This window comes from Triturus cristatus, chromosome 8 (assembly GCF_964204655.1).
Source record: "Triturus cristatus chromosome 8, aTriCri1.1, whole genome shotgun sequence".
Classification (NCBI taxonomy): Eukaryota; Metazoa; Chordata; class Amphibia; order Caudata; family Salamandridae; genus Triturus; species Triturus cristatus.
Window position 1 is genome coordinate 1,542,064,300 of NC_140591.1, and position 23,237 is coordinate 1,542,087,536.

Sequence of the window (23,237 nt, forward strand, 5' to 3'; positions counted from 1 at the left end):
CTTCTTTGCTTCATTGTACACATTGAGCAGGCCAGCGCCCAAACGGCCTGCCAAACTCCAAAACAGATGTGCCAGAGTACCGCAATGAAACTTGTTCATTTTAGGCCTTTTTGTATTTCACCCCTCTCAATGTGTAACTTCTAAAGACTGCCCCATAAGCCAACCCAAGGAATCCCCCTAGTAGTACAATTAACCAGGCTTCTCCTGAAAAGAAGATGTAATTTTTTGACGTAGCCTACCATTTCTTGGTCGTTCAGTTCCCACATGTTCAGTCTATCTACAACTGAGACATTAGATCTCTGCTCATTCATTAACAGCACCAGGGACGAATAACTGGAAATACCTCTGGCCAGGTATTTCACTTTGTCAAAAGGGGTTGGACCTCACATCCATGGACTAGGAAGTAAAGTATCCTACAGAAGAGACATAGGCTCCTGGAAAAATTAATACTGTTTGTTTAGCTAATGCTTCAATCTCGAAGCCTCGGCTAGTGCCAGGGCATGTCTAAAATGGAGTCACATCATGCATGACCCACTTTCCAAGCCTGGGCCTTTTCCAGGCCTACATCCACCACTCTATTGAAATCCCTTTCCAAGATGTGAGTAGAAATCACAGTGTCCAGCAGAGAGACACTTAGTAGTCTCAATGAGGTGTACACATAACCAACCATATAATGCGGATATTGTCACCTTCCCTGCACCCAAACATAACACTCATTGGGATCAGCCCATGGCTTTTCTAGCACAAACAGCAGGCACTCTCTTCCTGACATAAATCGCTGACTATGGGACCCTTTAGTAAACCTTGCATTTGCCAAAAGTTTATAGCCTCCCCTCCCGAAGTAATGACATTCTGTATCCATCGTGTCTGCCTCCTAAAGAAGCATCAAGTCCGGCTTATTTCATTTGGACACTAAACTCTTCTTGATCCTGTTCCTCAGCTCATTAACATTCCAAATCAGAAGGTTCTGGTTCCCATGCCAAGTTATTGTTCCTCATAATCTTCACATATTGCTAACATACCCAACACAATGTCCCAGACCATCCTACTTCATTCTGTAAAGGCCTTTGCATTCCCATGCCCCATGAAAATGATTGAACCCAAGCGACCACACTTCAGCAGACACATAAGGAACCATAGCAATGAAACCTCATCCCACCAGCAGAGCATCTCAACCCCCACACTTCCCCAGCGTGGGGTCTGAGGAGACTTTGCAGAATTGTAGTGGATGGACAGCTGCCAATCCATTACCAAAACCCTCGCACCAGCTGGTCATAAATAAGGCCCCAGGTTTTCCATGGTTACTGATTTGTGCAGATACAGTCAGAAAATAATAATGTGTTTCCGGTCCGTATTTATTTTAGAAAAAGTGGAAATATACAGATAATTGCCTTCTTTTGAGCGACCATCCATGCGGTCATTCATTAATTCCAGGCCAATAGCTTTGCAGAATGACAGCATATGGAGTTTAAAAACAGGATGAGATTTCCTTAAATAACGCCATATCTCAACCTTTGTAGTATAAAGCTAATATTTTCATGTGGGTGTATTGTGTATTATATTTGGCTTTGTAGTGTGGTAAAACCAGACAGGCATTAAATAAGTCACAACTTCATGTATTCATAAAACTCAAAATAAATATAGATAAATACTAATAAGATGGTAATAAATATGGATAAATACAAAGAGAAAAGTTCAACAAATAAATACAATAAAACTGGGAGCCCCGGTCATAAATCACAATAAAACTAACCTCCTTTTCAGGAGAGGGGTTGAACTTTCATATAAATAATTGGGAATTACAGACCATGTGAAGAATTCTCTAGTGGATCCATTCGTTAGTTCTAGATTTCCAGTGCACTTGACAGATCCAATTGTGACATTTTGTACTAAACATGCAAGAATTGCCAAAGTAGAAGGACTCAACACGGACTCTTCTATAACTCAATCAATTCCCTGGTCTAGGAGTCGTCGTCCTTTTTAGATCTCGCCTGACCCAGTGCTTGCGCTGGTCTGGCAAGACTTTAAGTAAGGGCTTTAAAAAATGCTACCGCCGGCTACAGCTTGCAGTGCATGTGCGCGGGCTTGAGCAGAGGTGCCATATGGCATTCCTCATGCTCATTAAGTGCATCGCTCGCCGCGCACTTGATCGCGATCACTTTCGTGTCGCGTGCGCACCACTCCCTTTATACTCTCTTGTTTATATTATACATTCTGTACATGTTGAAAACCTGATGTAATTGCCAAATGTATGCATTTTGTACATATTAAAATCTTGATATCGCCACATTTTAACTAGGAACAATGCATGTAGTGCAACATTTTTTGAATAATTGTTGCACGCAAGATAATGTTTTGCAGGACGGGAACTCCATTTACCACTCCACACCCGCTTATGTGATACAGCACATTGGTCCGTTGACTATCTTGGTCCTTCTTTTAGGTTTCCTGTCCTAACACTACGGCAGCAAGGGGTGGGCCTGGACCGCTCGTGTTGTTCGCCCCACCCATCACGCCATTCACCCGCCTCCACATGGCGTACCAGTGCTTTGACTCGCTGTCAGGCGCTTCATAGATTCAACGAATTTGGGAATTTTTATTTGGCTGTTCCAAATTATTTCTTAGACTACCTACTAAAGTCATGCCTATCTACTAAAGTCATGAATCAAACTTTTTTTCACTGGTAGAAGACTGTTTTTATTAACGCCAAGCGCTTTATTCGTAAGAATGGTTTGAAACGTTTGTTCTTGGGGCCCGATAATTCGGAGGGCATCCGTAGAAGTGGAGAGATGGCTGACGAGTTTTCAGTTCGATTCTGTCACTGTGACAGTTCCAGGATTTGAATGTGCTTAGATTGACATGTCACTGACTGGCATGGCTACGAGTGGCACTTTATCATGAAAAGAGCAAAAGACTGTGGCAGGCTAATGGGCTGCCAGTATTTAAAAACAAGCATTGGCATAGCCAATAGGTCTCGCTTTTGGGAACTTATAAGTATTTAGTTATGCAGCACAATATCCTTGGTGCAATAACATCAACTGTTGCATGGCTAAAAACTTATAAGGTCCCAAAAGCGGGACCTATTGGCTATGCCAATGCTTGCTCAGTAGGCACCTGGCCCAACATACAGAACTACGCTGAGTGTGCAATTAAAAAACCTTCAACTTTCCAGGCTGTTTACACCACACTACAGCTTATGTGAAAGCACTGACTTGCCATAACTAAACAATACAGCATTTGGAAACCTAAGAGAATAGCTGGATCGGTACATTACACCCCAAAGTTGCTGTGGAGGAAACGACCTCTTGAAACAATCGCGAACCAGCATGCTATCTCCAGAATTCCAACTATTTGGAGAACGTCCACTATTCTAGAGGTGCATCTTGTTGGCTAGACATCTTGATCCCCACTGAGGGGTGTACTACTCCTACACGAAACTCGTTCTTAAAATGGTTTCCAGTGCAAAATATAGTAAATAAATAAGTCGGTGCCACAAACTGAAATCCGGCATGACTAATCAAGACATGTTAAAACTATTCTATCAATGATTATTGCTTCTTCATAGTTTTAACACAAAAAAGGCCAAAAAATGCTTTTTTTCGGTGACATTTCTTTGAAGCAGTGTAATGTGCTAACTAAGGATTGGGTTTACAGAATATTTACCCAAGTGTGTTGCAGGCTATTTTAAAGTGTGGCATACGAAATATTTCATATTCTATGCAAGGCCCAGAAATGGAAAGCATCAGACTCCTCTGCAGATGAGCCTTGTGATATTGGCCAACAACATTCTTAAGAAATCAATTATTCCCTTTTCTACGTGATAAAAACAAACGTTATATCTCATTCACGTAGAGCTGTGAAAATCTTCACTTGGGTGTATGATAGGGTTAAGAGCACGCGGAATTAACACCCATAACAAAAAAGTTATGTTTCCAGGACGCATGTTCATCAGAATTTAACGTGCTTACTTGTTTTATATAGCACTTGCACTTATAGTCCCTGCCTATTTGAAAAAGCTCATATTTTTGCAGCTAAAGGAACCAAGACACAGGGGAACTAACTAGTTGAGCTTGATTCGCCTAGTTTCACAGTCAACAGCTATACCAGCTTCACCGAATAAAAAACATTGTACGACATTACTTGTTTCTCTCCGATTGTTAGATTCGTCCGGTCTCAGCTCTCACTGGCTCTAGTCCTGGCTCTCTCGTGTTTACAAATCTAGGGCTCTTAATTCCGTTCTTTAAATAAGGAAAGCTAAAAAGCACAATAATACTTTTTTAGTTCCAAATATTTTATTACATTTTCATAAAACCGAAAGGTAAACGAAAAGCAAAAAACGTATTTTGTTCCAAATAGTTTATTAGTTTTCACAAAACTGTGGGGGTGGGGGGGGGTGCGGGTTCAAAAAGCAATAAAGATTAACACATGAAATAACGCAACAGAGTAAATGGAGCTGAAATCGGCCCGCCATAGGCAAGCTCTGGGTAGGGGGCCCTGAGAACTGGACGCTGAGGACGGCAGGCACCGGAGGCCGAGGATAGGATGATGCCTCTCTGCCAGTGGATGGAATCTAAAGTCTGATCTCCCACTCTGCATTCCAAATACGGTCTCTGAGCTTTCTTGTGCACAAAGGAGTCAAGGCATCCTTCGCCTAACTGAAAACCCATATAAACGTTCCTGTTTTGTGGCCACTGACCAGGGACAGACCAGGTTCCTCCGCTGTTTGGGATACACAGAGGGTATATTTGAAGCTACATTACGACATCTGTAAACAAGCAGGGAAAGCCACCACGGCTGGCCAGTTAAGGACCTTTTTTTAGACTTCCTCTTTGGGCAGCACAGTTCTGGCGCGCCTTCCTCGTCAGCAGCCAAAAGCGAGCTCCGAGGGCCAGCCTGGAGAGAGGGAACCTCTGGAGACAGACCTTCTCCTTCACGAAGCGCCCCGAAGTACTTACCGTGGCCCATGCTTGCCAAAACAGACTTCCCTCAAAATAACGACGAGAACAAAACACAAGGCCTACAATTTTCCAGAGTAATGTCATTCTCATTTGGACTCGCCCCATCGCTAAACTCAAAACTACAGGGTGCACTAAAGAGCCTTGGATCATCTGAACGTCTGTGCGTTATATGTTTTTTTGCTAGACAAGAACAGTTTCACTGTATGGCGATAGTTTGAGCCTCCCACCACGAGAGTTACACCGATCGCTTCTGCACTGTTTCAGGTGTGTTGTCGGCCTCCCACTTAAAGACCACTCCCCTCACAACATTTGAGCTGCACAAATATGGAGGCGCTGACTTTATAAACACACAAGGGCTACAAGACTTCAAGGCTACAGAAAGAAGCAGATAACTCTGCTCTGATGCCTCAAGTGAGGAGGACCACACTGGAGGGTGTGCAAGGGAGCATCAGCCTCTTCTGGTAACACCAGGCTCTAATGGCAGAGCATCATGAAGAGTATTTATTTGTATTTTTTTTGTATTTAATGAGTTTTATATAGCGCTGGCTAGACCCGTAGTTATCAGAGCGCTTTACATTAGTTTACACAATGTTACAGAAAATGAAAACAATTACATATTACATCAAAAATAAGCAACACATTGAAAGAAAGGTGAGACGTGGAGGGGGAAAGGGGAAGAGTGAGGAGGGAGGAGGTGGGAAGAGATGACAGGAGAGACAAAAGAAAGTCTGTCCAATGACCGACTGGGTAGGTGACGTCCGAGGAGGGAGTCCACAGCTTCGGTAAATAGCTGGGTCTCAACTGACGAGGGAACGTTCACAGAAGAAAGTCCAGTGGATAAACAGGGTGGGGGATTATGGGCAAGGACAGGTGAGGGCAAAGGTCAATAGCTGGAAAGAGAAGTGTAGAGCGGAAAGGGGTAGGGGATAGGGAGAAGGGGGAGGAGGGAGGAGGGAGACAAGGTCTGGTGAGATGCAGGAGAGTTTGCCCAAAGACCAGCTGGGTAGGTGATGGTCAGGAGGGAATCCATAGCCCATCTCCCCTTTAGCTCGTGAGGTAGCTCCACCGAGCATCAGTCAAAATGGCTAGGTCTCAGCTGTCGAGGGAAAGTTCTCAGGGTAAATGTCCTGGAGGGTGAGCAGGAACAGGGTCGGGTGAGGGCTGATCTGGATGCGGACGCAGGAGAGAAAGAGAGCATCGAGGAGGGTCTCACTGAGGCTGGCATCTTGAGATCAGGCAAGGAGAATGAGACCTTGAAGTTCGAATTCAGTCGGTCCCCATTATTCTCTATAGCCCAGAAGGAAAAGTGGGTGTAAGCTAAGCAGTGGATCAGCAAGGGGACAGAGCCAGGGTCCGAATGTCTCCGGGGGGGGGGTGATGTCAAAAATATCCGCCTGTGGAAGAGACAGCCGCCATTAGCGGGGTGCCTCCAGTGTCTTTCTTGCCTTGAAATCGAAACCCTCCGCCCTTCGAGGTGCTTGCGTTGCTGTAGTCTGTGTTGGGCATACTACACTGCCCCCTCGCTCTCGCCTTTCTCTCTGGCTTCCTGCTCGAGTTCCTGCCCTGGCGCTCAGTTCTCTGGGGATCGGGTGTCACTCGGGCTGCCTACGTCTCGCTGAGTCCCCGGTGCTCAACAGCTACCCGCAGCCAAGTTCAGGTTCTCACCGCTCCTCGATGTAGTCTCGCACAGTCTTGATTATGCGGCCCCCGCTCTGTTTCTCAATTAGAGCAAGTCCACTCCGGTTCAGGCGCCATTTTGATGCGTGATTATCTGGCGAATATTTGCCCATTACACAGCAACGGCGCAGTTTAGTGGAGCGGCGTCCACATCAGCAGACGCTCTCAGTACTCCAATGTCGGGAGTACGTTTCTCCTGTTGGTTTTGGAGCAATAAAGCACCGCGTTAGGTTGTTGAGCGCAGGGCTTCCACGGAGCATTAGCTCCGAGCAGCCATGATGGAATTAGCTCTGCCCCGTTCCAGGGTGCAGTAGATGGTGCTTTAAGCCTCAAGTGAGGAGGACCACATTGGAGGGTGTGCAAGGGAGCAGCAGCCTTTTCTGGTAACAACAGGGTCTAAGGGCAGAGCAGCGTAAAGGGTACCGATGATGGTGCTTTAAGCCTCAGGTGAAGAGGACCACACTGGAGGGTGTGCAAGGGAGCATCAGCCTCTCCTGGTAATACCAGGCTCCAAGGACAGAGCAGCGTGAAGGGTGCAGATGATGGGGCTTCAAGTGTGTGAAGGGGAGGATCTGAAAAGTGGGTAGGACTCAGCATTGCAGCACATCTGGCATAGTAGGACGAAAGTATCTTTGGAATGCGAGTGGGAAGCAAACTTTGAAGGGGGCTGTAGATGGGATGAATACATAGCAGGAGTTATTGGGGAGGGTAAAATTAGGGCAGGTATTCATGCATCTATCCCAGCCTATCAACGGGGAAAGGATAAGAGTCATGTGTAAAAGCTGGTGGGAACGAAAAATGCATAGATTTCTGAAGAATCAATCAATCAATCAATCAAGGCATTTATAGAGCGCGCTACTCACCCGTAAGGGTCTCAAGGCGCTGTGGGGGGTGGTGCAGCTACTGCTCGAACAGCCAGGTCTTGAGTAGCCTCCTGAAGGTCAGAAGGTCTTCGGTCTGCCGTAGGAGGATGGGGAGGGCGTTCCAAGACTTGGCGGCGAGGTAGGAGAACGATCTGCCGCCGGTGGTCGTTTTTCGGATGCGGGGGACGGTGGCGAGGGCGAGGTCTGCGGAGCGGAGCTGGCGGTTTGGGGTGTAGAAGGTGAGTTGTCTGTTGTGGTATGTTGGTCCGGTGTTGTGGAGTGCCTTGTGTGCGTGGGTGAGGAGCTTGAATGGGACCCTTTTGTTGACAGGGAGCCAGTGCAGGACTCTGAGGTGGGGTGTGATGTGGTTGTGGCGAGGGATGTCAAGAATCAGGCGTGCGGAAGCGCTCTGTATGCGCTGCAGTCGTTTCAGCAGTTTGGCCGGGGCTCCTGCGTAGAGGGCGTTTCCGTAGTCCAGTCTGCTGCGGACGAGAGCCTGGGTAACCGTTCTCCTTGTGTCGGTGAGGATCCACCTGTAGATCTTTCGGAGTATGCGGAGGGTGTTGAAGCAGGAGGATGAGATGGCGTTGACTTGCTTGGTCATGTAGAGTGTTGAGTCGAGGATGAATCCCAGGTTGCATGCGTGGTTGGTGGGTGTCGGTGCTGCGCCCGGGCAGTCGGCCACCAGGAGTCGTCCCAGACTGAGGGGGTGGAGCAGAGGATGAGGACCACAGTCTTGTCAGAGTTCAGTTTCAGATGGCTGTTCTTCATCCATTCAGCGACTGCTTTCCTTCCTTCGTGGAGGTTGGTTTTGGCGGTGCGAGGGTCTTTGGTGAGGGAGAGGATCAGCTGTGTGTCATCGGCGTAGGAGATGACGTTGAGGTCATGCAGCCTGGCGACGCGTGCGAGCGGGGCCATGTAGATGTTGAACAGGTTCGGGCTGAGGGATGATCCTTGGGGTACGCCTCAGATGATTTTGTATGCTTCGGATTGGAAGGGGGGTGGGGGGGCTAGACGCTCTGTGTTCTGTCGGAGAGGAAGGAGGTGGTCCAGTACAGTGCTTTGCCGGGGATTCCTGCGTCGTGGAGGCGAGTGCGTAGGGTGCAGTGGCAGACCGTGTCGAAAGCGAATGAGAGGTCCAGGAGGATGAGGGCCGCGGTCTCTCCGTTGTCCAGCAGGGCTCGGATGTCGTCGGTGGCAGCGATGAGGGCCGTTTTGGTGCTGTAGTTGCTGCGAAACCCAGACTGGGACGGGTCCAGGATGTTGTTCTCCTCGAGGTAGTGGGCCAGTTGTTTGTTGACGGTTTTCTCGATGACCTTCGATGGGAACGGGAGCAGGGAGATGGGCCGGAAGTTCTTAAGGTCCCTTGGTTCTGCCTTGGGTTTCTTGAGCAAGGCGTTGATTTCGGAGTGTTTCCAGATCTCTGGGTGGGTCGCGGTCTCGAAGGAGAGGTTGATGGCCTTGCGGAGGTGGGGTGCGATGGTGGCGCTGGCTTTGTTGAAGATGTAGTGAGGGCATGGGTCTGACGGGGAGCCGGAGTGGATGGTGCTCATGATTTTGATGGTATCTTCGTCGTTGATGTTTGTCCATGCGAGCAGGGGGTCGCTGTGGGCAGTGGTCGTCGGGTCCGAGGTGTCGTTAGCTGCGCTGTGTTCTGGCTGTCGAAGCTGTCGTGGAGGTCTGCGATCTTGAGGTGGAAGGAGGCAAGGGAGTTGCACAGGTCTAGCGATGGTGCGATGTCATTGGTGTTGGAGCTGGGGGTTGAAGAGTTCTTTCACAATGTAGAAGAGCTCTTTGCTGTTGTGTGCGTTGTCGAGACAGTCTTTGAAGGAGGTCTTTTTGACGGATCTGATGAGGTGATGGTGTGTGCCACATCTAAAGGAGAAATTACCAGGGTAAATAACTCAGCACCACTGCTGATCCTCTATGAATGAAGTCAGCCATGTTTATCATATCAACATAGCCAGTTGTGGGAAGATTAACACTAGATAAATTAACATGATAAGTATGTACGGATGCGACTCGATCCCTCAAAAATCCTTACCCCAGAATCCATGCTTCAGCACAACTACGCATTAAACACAAAATGTTTAGAGCAACCCTTGAAGTCTCATGCACAATATCACATCTCTTCATATATAGATTCCTACAATGGCAACACCCTACCAAACGTGCATAATAAACAGAATAGCCTCTTACTTGACCATCCGAACGGCACTTTGGTCTCACGAGGGATATGGAAAGAACAAACAAGTTACTTACCTTCTGTAACTTTTTTTGGGGTGGATACAGTGGATTCCTCACCTTTTAAATTACCCCTGCGCCAGCATTCCACAGTAACTTTTTCATAGCTCTCCCACGTCGACGAGGACGTCACAATAGCACAGCTCCGCTCGCAACTCCATATGACGTCACCAGAGTCATAAGACCTAGTCGATGTGCGGACGTCAGTTCCACCAATTTTTTCCGTGCTATACAGGCAAACGGGTGGACCGACAACATATTGCAAGTATACACAGTATACAAATTATATACACAAATATATACATTCTATATATGAAAGAAGAAGAAAAACAAGAAAAGCTAAAGCCAAGTCATTTCCTAGCGACAAGCATCATACCAATGCAAATTGCATAGAAATACGAGAATGTCATGCACAAAACCCTTTCAGTATTCGTAGGTAGACAACGAGGAGGAGAGTGGGCCAGTGAGGAATCCACAGGCAGATACTGTATCGACCAGAAAAAGCATTACCGAAGGTAAGTAACTTGTTCTTCTGATGGATACATCTGCCTGTGCATTCCTCACCTTTTGAATTGAATCCCCAAGCAGTCCCTCTCCCGGCAGAGGGTGTCCACCTACTTATACCAAAAAGGTCCTGCAGCACAGAACGTGCAAAATGGCCCTCCCTTCTCACCTCTAAATCCAAGCAATAATGCATTGCATAAGTTTGGAGGGAGGCCCATGTTGCCGCCTTACAGATGTCTACCACAGGAACACATCTAGCCGAAGATGAAGACTTAGCTCTAGTAGAATTAGCTCCAATACTTTCAGTCAGCTCCTTCTTGGCCAAGGTGTAGCATATCTTGATGCAAAAGATGATCCACCTGGAAAGTGTTCTCTTGTGGACAGCTTTGCCCTTCATTCTTACTACATAACCAACAAATAGCTATCGTTCAGCCTCAAGTCCTTGGTTCTGTCCAAATAGAAACTGACCGCCCATCCATGTCTCTCCTCCTCCTTGGAAGTTTGAGGGAGAGGATAGAAGGTAGGTAAGGTGATAGACTGCACAAGATGAAAAGGTGTAACTACCTTAGGCAGGAAAGCAGTTCTGGTCCTAAGAACCATCTTGTCTACATGGATGGTTGTAAAAGGAGGCTTAAAGCTAAGAGCCTAGAGCTCGCTTACCCTCCTGCCAGAGGTAATAGCAACCAGAAAAACAGTTTTGAATGTGAGAAGCCTCAATAGACATCTATGAAGAGGCTCAAAAGGAGAACCCATCAGGAAAGTCAGAACCAAATTTAAGTCCCACTGTTGCATAATGAAGGGAGTGGGAGGAAATCTATTAATGAGGCCCTTAATAAACCTCATAACTATGGGAGACTTGGACCCAGGCTGGTCTGGCAAACAGAGGAAGGCTGATAAAGCCGACAAATAACCCTTAAATGTAGCCACAGTACAACCATGCTGGGCTAAGGAAAGTGAAAAGCTAAGATCATCAGATAAATGAACCTTCAAGTGATCAATAGAACTCTCTCCACACCACTTCACAAATCTGGCCTATCTACAGGAATAAACAGATTTGGTGGAGTGTCTTCTGGCCAATAAAATAACATCCACCACATCCGGTGGGAGAGAGAAAGAACCCAGGTTGCCCCGTTCAATCACCAGGCATGAAGGCGCAAGCTCTGGAGGTGGGGGTGTAGAACCTGCCCCTGCGACTGCGAGAGGAGGTCTGCCCAGAGAGGGAGACGGAGCAGAGGGTACGATGAGAGATGAAGGTCTGTGTACCACACCCTTCTTGGCCAATCCGGGCCGATCACTATGCCTTGGGTCGGTCCTGGCGAATCTTCCTCATAACCCGAGGAATCAAGGGTATGGGAGGAAACGCATAAAGAAGCGGACGACTCCAATCTAGTTGAAACGCATCCCCCAATGCTCCTCGCATCAGATACTGGAGACTGCAGAACGACGGGCACTGCGCGTTCTCGTGAGTGGCAAACAGTTCCAACCGAGGAAATCCTCACATCCTGAAAATGTGGCAGACCACCTCTGGATGGAGGCGCCATTTGTGATCGTCGAGAATTGCCGACCGAGACTGTCTGCACGCATATTCAGCACTCCAGCTAGATGATTCGTAATCATGCAAATCCGATGGCCCTGAACCCAGGACCAGAGCCGCATGGCCTCTCTGCTGAAGCGATACAACTCTACTCTTCCCTTTGTTTATGTACCACATCACAGTAGTGTTGTCCTTCAGGGCCAGAACCGACTGACCGCAAAGGGAGGGAAGAAAGGCCTTGAGAGCCAAACAAATCGCCCACAATTCCAGAAGATTGATATGAAACAATCTTTCCTCTGGAGACCAAAGACCCTTGATCTCCAGATCCCCCAGATGAGCACCCCACCCCAGAGTTGAGGCAACTGTTATCACTGTGGTCACCGGAGAGGGAGGTTGAAACAGCTTACCCTGAGGCAGGTTGCCTGAAACGCTCTACCATAACAGATCTGCTGCAGTCTCTCTGGAGATTCTGACCACCTCCCTGAGATCTCCGTTGTGCTGCATCCACTGCCACCAAAGGCACCACTGGAGTGCCCTCATATGCCAGCGAGCATGGTTGACCAACAGTATGTAGGAAGCGAACTGACCGAGCAGGCATACGACCTTAGGACTGGAACTTCTGCTCCTTCTTGAAACAACAGAATCATAGCCTGAATGTCTACAATCTTCTGAGGAGGCAGGAAGGCACGATTCACAGTAGTGTCCAGTACTGCCTCTATGAACAGGTTGCACTGGGAGGGCAAGTCGAACAACAACCAAGTTGTTATCTGCAGATGATTCAGCACCAACTTTGGAGACTTTGCCTTGAGTAGCCAGTCGTCCAGATAGGGGAATACCGGAATCCACGCCCTTCTAAGATGAGCTGCAACCACCACCATCATGTTTGTGAAGGCTCGTGGTGCGAAAGTAAATCCGAACGGAAGGACCGCAAATTGGTTGTTGGGATCCCACCGTAAAACGGAGATACTTCCAATACGACTTCAGGATGGGGATATGGAAATACACATCCTGCAAATTAATCGACACCATCCAGTCTTCCTGCTGCAGTGCCAGAAGAACCTGAGCTAGGGTCCACATCTTGAACTTCTCCTGCTTGAGGTAAAAATTCAAGACCCTGAAGTCCAGGATCAGTCTCAACCGCCCATCCTTTTTGGGGATTAGGAAATATCAGGAGTAACACCCCTGACCCCTTACCTGCTCAGTGACCACCTCTAATGCACCTTTCTGAAGCAAGGCCAGGACCTCTTGCTGAAGGAGCAGTAGATGGCCCTCTGAACACCAGCCCTGGCGAGGAGGGTAAGGAAGGAGAAGCTCCTGGAAAGGAAGGGCGTACCCATTTTCTACAAGTTTCAAAACCCAAAGATCTGATGTAACAGATTTCCAATTTTGTAGAAAATGGGACACCCGACCTCCTACAGGACTAACATGTTCCAAGATGGGGAATCTAGAGCTGCTTCCCTGTGAAACCGGTGGGAGGAACAGGCGAGGAGGAGAAGGACTGTTTCCGGGCTGCCCACCGCAGACGGCCTCTTCCCTTCTCTCTGTACGACTTCTCTCTGTACGTCTGCTGCTGACGGCCTCAAAAGGAAGCAGTCTTTTCAAAACCAAGAAATCTCCTGTAACCATAGCACCTAGACAGGGATTGCAGGCCTAAGTAACTCACAGTAGCCCTGCTATCCTTGAAGCTTTGCAGAGCAAAATCAGCTTTTGTCCCAAAGAGCCTGGATCCATCAAAAGGAAGATCAAGCAGAGTGGATTACACATCCGGAGAAAAGCTTGAACTTCTCAACCAGGCGTGCCTCCTGGTAGCCACCAAAGAGCCCATACCCCTTGTGACCGAGTCCGCTGTATCCAGACCCGACTGAATCACTTGACGGGCCGCAGCCTGCCTATCAGACAATACCTCCATAAAGTGCCCTCGTACATCATGCGGCAGCTTAGGAGCCACCTCTTTGGCTGAGTCCATCAAAGCGTGGATATATCTTCCCAACAAGCATGTGGTGTTTGTAGATTTTAAGGCCATGCTTGCCGAAGAGAACACCTTTTTGGGTGACTGCTTCAGCTTTTTGGAGTCTCTGTCCCCCGGGGTGGTGGGGAAGGATCCTACCGACTGTTTAGACAAACATGAAGTTTGAACCACAAACCTCTTCAGAGAAGGGCGAGAAGTTAGAAAAGCCGGATCCCCCGGAGCAGGGTTATAGCATCTTGCCACTGTTCTTGAAACTGCCGGGGCAGACAAAGGCTTCTGCCACACTTCCAAAATCGGCTCAGTTAATGCGTCATTGAACGAAAGCAAAGGCTCAACCACTGAAGGAGAGTGCAACACCTCATTCAAAATATTAGACCTGACCTCAGCTGTGGGCAACTGCAGATCCAACAGGTCAGCAGCCTTCCTGATGACAGTGTGATAAGGCGCCAGGTCCTGAGAAGGCATTGCCTTAGGGGTAGAAAGCTCCCACTCCGGGAAAGTGTCCAAACCACTGGCCTCCTGAAGACCCTCGAAGTCATCCACAGGGTCAAGGATTTCACCCTCTTCAGCTTGCTCCTGCTGTCCCTGTAACTCCTCTTCTTCCAGCAGCCTCTGGGCCTCCCACCTGGAGTGGATCTTTGGGGTCGGTGGCGCCAGGTGTGGCGCCGGTGACATCAGCACCAAAAGAGAACCCTTAGTAGCGGTCAGTGAAGCCGCACGAAGCCGGGAAGACGTCTGCCAAATCCAGACTGTGTCAGAGATTGCAGTATCGGCGTCGAGAACCTCGGCGCCGGGAGATGCCATGATGGAGTCATCGGCATGAAAGGCAAGAATGGTGCCTAGGCATAATGTTGGGAGATGCCCAAATTATATGCAAGCGGACCCACGGGGCCAGCCGGCGCACCGGATGGGTTAGCCACTTTGGCAAACATGCCAAACATTGCATTAAAAAAAAAAAGTGAGATGGGTCCGCATCCAGACCTGGAAAAAGTGGGTAAGGATCCGGAGCCACCTGGTCTGGATCTGACCGAGGCAGAGAGGCGGGTTGCGGCACTGGTGACACCGGGGCAGTGGCAGGTAAAGCCGGAGGAGCTGCAGACTACTCCCTGAGCGCCGGCGAATCCCTTGGTGCCGAAGAATGGACCAGAGTCGCCTGCGGAGAAAGGAGAGGGCGAAGGCAAGATGTCATCTTTACCTAGACGCCGCTGGACCAGAGAAGCCAACCTCGAAGATTTGCCGTACTAAGAACTACAACGGGACACATGACGACGCTTCTTTTTGTGCTTCTTCGACGACCTTGAGGTCGTCGACTTGGATCATTTTTTCGGCAGTTGTTCTCCTTTCTCACCTGGGCCACGAATAACTTTGCCTACCTCTCCTTAAGCGCCTTCGGATTCATCCTTCGACAAGACTAACGACATTGTGATCTGACGACAAGCACCAAAGGCAATCATTGTGGGGTTCCGTGATAGACATATGACCCCCACACTCCCTGCAAGGCTTGAACCCTGACTTCTTTTGGGTAGCCATAGCACTGCTACACCACAGATAGAAACTTAAACAACTTAATATCCGAAAGAAATGAAGAGTCCCAGAAATAACCATTAAGTGTCGACGGAGCAGAAAAAAGGGAACCGACGTCAGCACGCCGACGAGGTCTTCTTATGGCTCCAGTGACGTCATACGGAGTCGCGAGCGGAGCCATGCTATTGTGATGTCCTCGTCGATGTGGGAGAGCTATGAAAAAGTTTCTGTGGAATGCTGGCACAGGGGTAATTGAAAAGGGGAGGAATCCACAGGCAGATGTATCCATCAGAATATATAAATATTAATGCAACATAGTACAATACTACTATACCTAAGGTTGTATAATTTATGCCTTTGGTTTGCCCTCTGGAAATTAGATGAATTTCCTTTACCACACAACTCCAAACAAGGCCCTAAACCTGAGCAAGAATAGTTTATGTAAGATTCAATAAGGGTATCTTAGGGTAGAATATTCCCACATCCAGATTTTCCATAGCCTGATAAGTACAGTAATAGTGCCAGGATTGACAGTGCCCCACTTAATAGCACCCACACCAATAGGCTGCCATGACATGGAGCTTGCAGTGGTTCCTTTGGTGGAGTTGTATCAATACTTTACTTCCTTGCTAATAAAACAAGTACAGCCATATGTACCAAATGAACAGGTTTTTAATCACTGTTGCAACAATAAGAATCATGTATAAAAATATGTAAGTAGGTGCTCCATTAAACGTCACAGCGATAGTGCTTGAAACAATGTGAACAAAATAAACGGCTTAATGGCCCAGTGCCCTTCAGAGCAGTATATAGGTATGATATGCCTATTTCCATACTTTATGATGCAGTGACGGGTTGGTGGGTGCCACTTTGAGCTCAAAGCATCCCTGTTCATTGTGATGTGCTTAAGGCTCCATTAGGAAAGGAGTCTGGTTACGCTACTAGAATAACCCAAGTTAATCAGCCGCATGGATAGAGGCAGGAGTGCTGGAAGAATACGACCTGTGGGACCAGCAAAGGGTATTCCCAGAGTTTTTGGCTCGGACAATATTGCAGCATTTTCCCATTGCAAAATATACATTTTCGTGAAAATGATTCGATCCCCTGTGTGCAAATTGTACACGAGCTGTTCCCTCGAATACAAAAGATACACGGAATACCTGCTCAGTGCACATCCCTTTACAGATTCTAAAGCAGCAAAGGCAATGTTACCGGTGCAGCACATGCTGCCACAGAATACTTCCAGCTGCAGAGTTGCAGAGAAACACTTTATGCTCAAACCTGTTTCCCATGGGACAAAAAACTGTCCAAAGATACAGCAGGGTAGAAAAACTGTAAACCCTTTACTTGGGATATATGCAATATTAAGACTGCATAATTAAACTTTTGCCCAGTCCTACATAGTACAGAACTAGAGCGTTAACTCTTGTGGAAAACAACTCCTAGGCCAAGAGGTTAAAAAAAGATTGGGAAGGAAATTCAGGAGTAACATTAGAAGATATGTCTTTATAAGTAGACTAATCAAAGCATTGAGCAGCTTCCCAGCAGGAGTGGTTTAAAAAGAAACAAGACAGGAACTGAAGAAGACCTAGTACAAATAGATCTATGCTGAACATTTCAATGTTCCATTGACAATGTGCTTCTACTACATCTAGTTGCATCACATGAATTTCGAGCTATATCTGTCCAAAAAGAACAAGAGAGGAAATTCTATTGGTTAAATGTAAATAGCGACTAAAAGCTAGCAATTATTGGACACAAACAACCATTTACAAGAAGCAACTGGATTGTTCTCAATCGCAGCTCAGCAGAGGTAAAACACATCAGCAATCGAAGGAAGAAAACAGGACCAGCTTGTCCACAAGTGATGGGAACAATACTACAATCCTACTAGCCAGTAATTTGGGTATAAGCTTAGTACGTAGTAAGGGGAACGGAAGACTCTAGCCTGGCAACCATTACACTACTACGGACCCTGTTGGTGTTTTACAGCTTGGTACACATACCTGTCTTCTGCTGCTAGAGGCAAAAGTGAGGCTTCAAAGCAGAGACGGCTTTGTTTGTTGAAAACAACTACTAGCAATTATTTACATGAGTCCATTGAGGCACCCTCAAAGCATACAGGTGCACTATGAAAAAAACGGGCGTTGGAGGCAACCCACAATCGTATTTCCAGCAGCAATGCTAACTTATTTACAAACACTGTAAGAGCACTCAGAAAACAAGCAAGCTTCATGAGTAAACAGTACCAGTTAAACACAGGTACCTACCTGGAGAGATCAAGAGTAAGGTACCCTAGGAGGATAAATAAAAGACATGGAAATCTGTGCTGAGAAAGAGAGCCCCTCCTTCTGCCTACGGCACCAGACCAGCGTCTAGTGGTATTATAACAATTTATGGTGCTTACTATCCTTATGTAGGCCGCTGAGGCACTTGTTCACATTTGTAGCATGCTACAATATGTGGGTGTATGGTTAAGAGTGTGCTGTCGATGTAGGAAGTGTTTTCATGCCATGCGTGTGCTTGAAGCGATGAGCTGTGTGTGCTTGAAGCGAGGAGGTGCGTGTGCTTGAAGCAAGGAGGTGCGTGCATTTGAAGCGAGGAGGTGCGTGTGCTTGAAGCGAGGAGGTGCGTGTGCTTGAAGCGAGGAAGTGCATGCATGTTTGAAGCGAGGAAGTGCATGTGTGTGTGAAGGAAGGAGGTGCATGCGTGTGTGAAGGAAGGAGGCGCATGCGTGTGTGAAGCAAGGAGGCGCATGCGTGTGTTTGAAGCAAGGAGGTGCATGCGTGTGTTTGAAGCAAGGAGGTGCATGCGTGTGTGAAGCAAGGAGGTGCATGAGCGTGTTTGAAGCAAGGAGGTGCATGAGTGTGTTTGAAGCAAGGAGGTGCATGAGTGTGTTTGAAGCAAGGAGGTGCATGCGTGTGTTTGAAGCAAGGAGGTGCATGCGTGTGTTTGAAGCAAGGAGGTGCATGCGTGTGTTTGAAGCAAGGAGGTGCATGCGTGTGTTTGAAGCAAGGAGGTGCATGCGTGTGTTTGAAGCGGTTGAACACTACTATGGTATAAGCCCTGGCATAATCAGAGAGGCTATATCAGAGCTCTTATATAATAAGATTGCTGCCATAATTTGTCGCCGCACAACATGGCACCAAAGGGACAAAAGGATTTTGTTACAGGACAAGTAGATTTATGAAGCAACCTTCCCCATGGATAAGTAGATATTTTATTAAATTCCACACCCCTGAACATGTTACTCTGTGTGAAGCAAAAAGACCAGAATTCATATTTGAGTATGGTATGGCCAACAGTGGACTCAATCAAAACACACAAATAAACACACTCTTACTATCTCACATTCTTACACTTTCCACTCATACTCACTCACTCCCCCATACACTCTTTTTTCCTTCACTCACAAACTCGCACTCCCCTACTTAATCATTGTCATTCAGCAAAGAAGGAATCTGGCATTGGCCATTGGAATCAGCAGGCTGTGATTCCAAAGGAGGAGCCAGACAAAGCAGCAAGTCCAGGTTTGAAAAGAGGAAGACACACCTCAATCCGTCTTCCAGCTTCTCAATAGGACTGGAAGCACAGCACATGCTGGGGATCCTTAGCCTGCTGATCTGTGTTGCATCTCATTGGCCTCAGAGAGTGCACTGATGCGTGCCTTGACAGCATTCTTTTAGCAGATATATTGTGCTGCCTGAGGCATATGCAGTATGCCAAATACATACAATGGACTGCGCCTATGTGAAGGGGTCATAGTTGAACGACGCCGCTCACGTGCGCAATCCAGACATCTACCTACAGAGTGCTCTGCTTTGAAAAAACTCTGTAGATGAATCCCTTTTCGAAGCGAGTGTACAGCATCATCTCCGCCATTAGAAATAAATATGTCTTTCCAATACCAGAGACAGGCCTACACTAGCGCTGCACATAAGAAATATGTTGACAACTAGTTGAATTGTGCCCCTTACAAGAATCATGAGGGCTCTTGATTAAAGTAAAGAGGATGTTGTGAAAGCAGAGAACACTCTGGTGAGTAGGACTGCTTGCTCCGAAACAGCTTTGGGGCAGTCTTGCAGATGGTATAATTGCATCTTCACGCAAATTATTTCAGAAACTGAGGGGCAGGCATTTGATGACGAAAAAGCAATGCAAAGCTTTACAGAGAACCTATTTATCACAACAGGAGTATCTCAAACATGACGTGCTACCCGCACACGAACACCACAGAACACTTTTATAAAGTCCTGTTGAAGTTGCATTATAGAATTGGGACAATACTACAAAGCACTCTTCACAGTTCTTTTTACATCATCCATATTTGCAAATCACATACTTACATTATATGCAGCTATTTACAATGGGACAAAGTGATTCATGCTTCATCACTCAAGATTTTGGTTTTATATATTGGCGTTGCAAATAATAATGCAACGCCAATAGCTCATACTTTCAGTAATGCGAGACCTAGTGCATTGCAAATGCTTGCGTAGTGAGCCAGGAACCAGCATTGTATGTCTCAGTGCAGTACCGCAAGCTGCTCCTAGAAGTCCCTTGTGAGCAAGGCCCCAGCACTGCATGTCTAGGTGAAGTAGCACAAGCTGCTCCTAGAGGCCCCTAGTGAGCAAGGCACCAGCACTGAATGTCCAGGTGCAGTACCGCAAACTGCTCCTAGAGGTTCCTAGTGAGGAAGGCATCAGCACTGCGGACCTCTTTTGGTAACATATGGTACTGCACCCTGAAGAAGATATAGTAAGTCCACCCTACCCATAATGCATTGTATGCAAGACAGTACTACGAGTACATTCAAACTGCTATGTCTATATATACACATTAGTAGCTTAGAAATGTGATAAAAGAATTATTACATTAATTTCTGATTAGGTTGTACTCTATGTGGAGCAGATATAGGGGCATTTATAGACTGTCTCATTTAAATGTGAGATGTTCTAGGCAAAGTAACCACTGCCAGCCTAGGTTAGGATCTAGTGTGTGTCTTGCCTGAAGCCTTTGAAGAAAATAGTGCCTTAAGGCTGTAATTAAAACCTAGGGAGTAACAACACATGTAAGGGGGGGGGGGGGGGGGGTTCCTAATGGGAGGTTACAAGAAGAGACAAGGCGGTACTTAGGAGGGACTACTAAGCCTATTGACCAATTAAAAGCCATCATTTACAAAGGACAGGGCCAGGAGACAGTTTAAAAAATTTTGGGAAAGTGGGCGGAGCTTTATGCACATATCCTGAATACAGCATGCCTCGAAGAGACAGCGCAAGTGGTGCCTAGGAAAAGACCTAAAAAGTGATTTAGGTTGTTGTTTTATGAGCGTTAGAATAAAATTGAGAAATATTGTATATTTGCGATTTCGTTTTCATAGATTTTCACTCCATTCCTCAAATAAAAGTTACATATCTACCAGCACATTTGCACATGTGTGTCAGAAGAATTAGACTGCCCCAACTATTCACCCTGCACATATGTACTCGCCAAGGCCGGCATGGACTTCCTAGTTTGAGAATGTTCTACAACAGAACAGATTAAGACATTTCTCCTAGCACATATTTTACCATAGCCAGACTCTGCATATAATCGATCATCACAGAGCCCAAAATCACTTGTGATCGTCTTAAACGTGTACTTTTGAGAGAGGTCAATGGGCTTGCAAGTCAAGACACAAGCTGCTCAAATCATTTCGTGCATCCCTCAACTCTCACGTAAACAAGAACATTCCCTGCCGACTGAATGAAGTTTCATCTAACACAGAAACATACCCATTCATACCATTGATATAAACCTCAACGAGCCAAATCATACTCAGGTCTGAAATGGATTAATCAGAATTATTTAAAAATGTCATCCATGGACTACCTCACGAACTCCACCACGGCAGCAACGGCAGAGAGGCATGTGTCAACTCACATTCATTTGGAGGAAACCACCCTCTTCAATCACATTCACCCTTTTAACATAGTGCCCAAACTGACTTCAACATGGTCCATTGTTGCACACCCAGACGGCACAAGGGTTTGCAAGAGTCTGCAGCCTGTACTAAGCCTCAGGCTTTATTAACCCAACACTCATGTACTGAGACAGCCTGCATGACCTTATTGGTCCACCTCTTGACTTTGTCAGCAAGATTTATTGTATGCTCATCTCAGTGATTTGAAAGAAAATAAAGAAGTGCTAGCACTCTATTGTAATCAATGAAGGGTCCATCAATCCATATGTATATTAAGTAAGATGATTTATTAAGATGCTGAGCTCAAGTCCATCCTTCAGCTGACTCTCCCACATCCAACATTCGACAGCATCATCCACACCAACATTCTATACCAGAGATACACTGGCTTAGCAGCAGATACAACACACCCACTATGCACACTACCCGTTTGCTCCTGAAAGGTACTGGTAGTCCTCCATTAAATCTATTGTAGCAGGGCTGAGAAGTGCCGGTACTCTGCTTTTCAAAATGGAAGAAAGGCAGGTACTCGGTACCGGACAGCACCTGCACATGTAAAGCACTACTCGTGCTAGTTCTTTGTTAGGGGTTGCCATGCGTCTCAGTGTTGTTCTGATGGTACAGCACGCCTACATCCTCTGCTTAAGTTGCGATTTGCAGAAATATTAAAATACTAAGCAACGCTGCAGCACTATCCGTTTAGTTTACAAACCAGTGTTTTCGGGTACATTTTATTTCAATGAAAGAACTACAATTCCCCACCATGCATCTGTTTTTTTTTAAAAAGGAAACCTAAACTAGACCACTGCCTCCTTGGCGACAAGAACTCGCCTCATGTTTTTTCCAAAACGAGACGCCACAAAAATCTTGAGTGAGGGCACATTTCTGAATGCAATGCCCGGCTAGCCTGAGCCGCCCCACCAAAGCACAAATAAGAGGAAGGAAGGAAGAAAAGAAGGGGGAGCCGAGGTACTCACAGGACGCAGAGGGCATAGGCTCCGGTGACACTCTCGCTGTCCCGCACCAAGAAGCTGCCGTCCTTCCCGGCCTTGGCCAGCAGCTCCTCGGCGGCCGCCCGGCTCAGGTCCCGGTGGTACCAGAGGGGACTGGTGCTAGGGAGGGTGCCCGCCAGCGCTCCGCAGGCCATGGCACCGGGCGGGGGCCACGAAGAAAGGCACAGCTGACTGGACTCCCTCCAGAAGAGACAGAACCACCGAACCCTTAATCCCAAAAAAAACACTGCAGAGTCCGGACTTCCAGAACCAGGTCCAGACTAAGTCTCCGTTCAAAAAATGAGAACGTCTCTGAGAAAGTGATCTTCTACGTTACTTTTCAGTATAAAAGTAAATTTTAAAGAAATCCCTTTTCGAATTGAGTGTCACTGTGGTGGCCCCAGCCGGACCCGCCCGCGACAGCATGCCTGGCAGGGAGAGAGAGGCATGCGCTCCGACTAGAGGGAGGGAGTGGGACGGGTGTCTGCGCTGTTCAGAGCCCGGAGCCAGCCTGCCAGCGAGGAGGAAGGAGGGCAGTGTTTGTGCGCGGCAGGGGCGGGAGTGGTGAGGGGGTGAGCGTGTGGGCTTCCTGATTCTTTACACCGCAGTTGAGTGGCTGACACCTGTCTGGGCTCACTGTCCCGGGACAGTCATTACTTCAGACTGAAGCCGCTGACCGTTATTACAGTTTAACGGGCGGCTTCAGTCCCGTCAACAGGGTGAGGAGCCGGTTACAACACCGGAGCACAACCACACACACCCGTGGTTGCAACCAATCACGCCAGAGAAACTAGATTCTATCAGTGGTGGGCGAGCGAGATACGCATGGATTGGTGGGAGGATCTCTTAGCATGGGATTGGGTATGGGATTTCTCCATCGCTATTGGTTTTTTGGGCAATCAGAGACTACCATGGTAGTTTGCTATTGGTTGAGAAAAGACTTGCCAGTAGTTCATTGGCTGCGCTGTCCCAGTGAGTGCAGTTCTTCAGAATAACGTGCTTTGCTGCTC

General features: G+C 47.3%; 1 protein-coding gene across 1 annotated transcript in view; it reads right to left on the reverse strand.

Moving 5' to 3' along the window:
* INPPL1 (inositol polyphosphate phosphatase like 1) overlaps nucleotides 1-22,981 on the reverse strand; it is a 1,340,026-nt gene extending 1,317,045 nt beyond the window's left edge. Inside the window, exon 1 of the mRNA XM_085623407.1 lies at nucleotides 22,213-22,981. Coding sequence (XP_085479533.1) covers nucleotides 22,213-22,382 — 170 coding nt within the window. The 5' untranslated portion in view covers nucleotides 22,383-22,981. The remainder of the gene's footprint in view (nucleotides 1-22,212) is intronic.
* Between the last annotated feature and the right edge of the window lie 256 nt (nucleotides 22,982-23,237).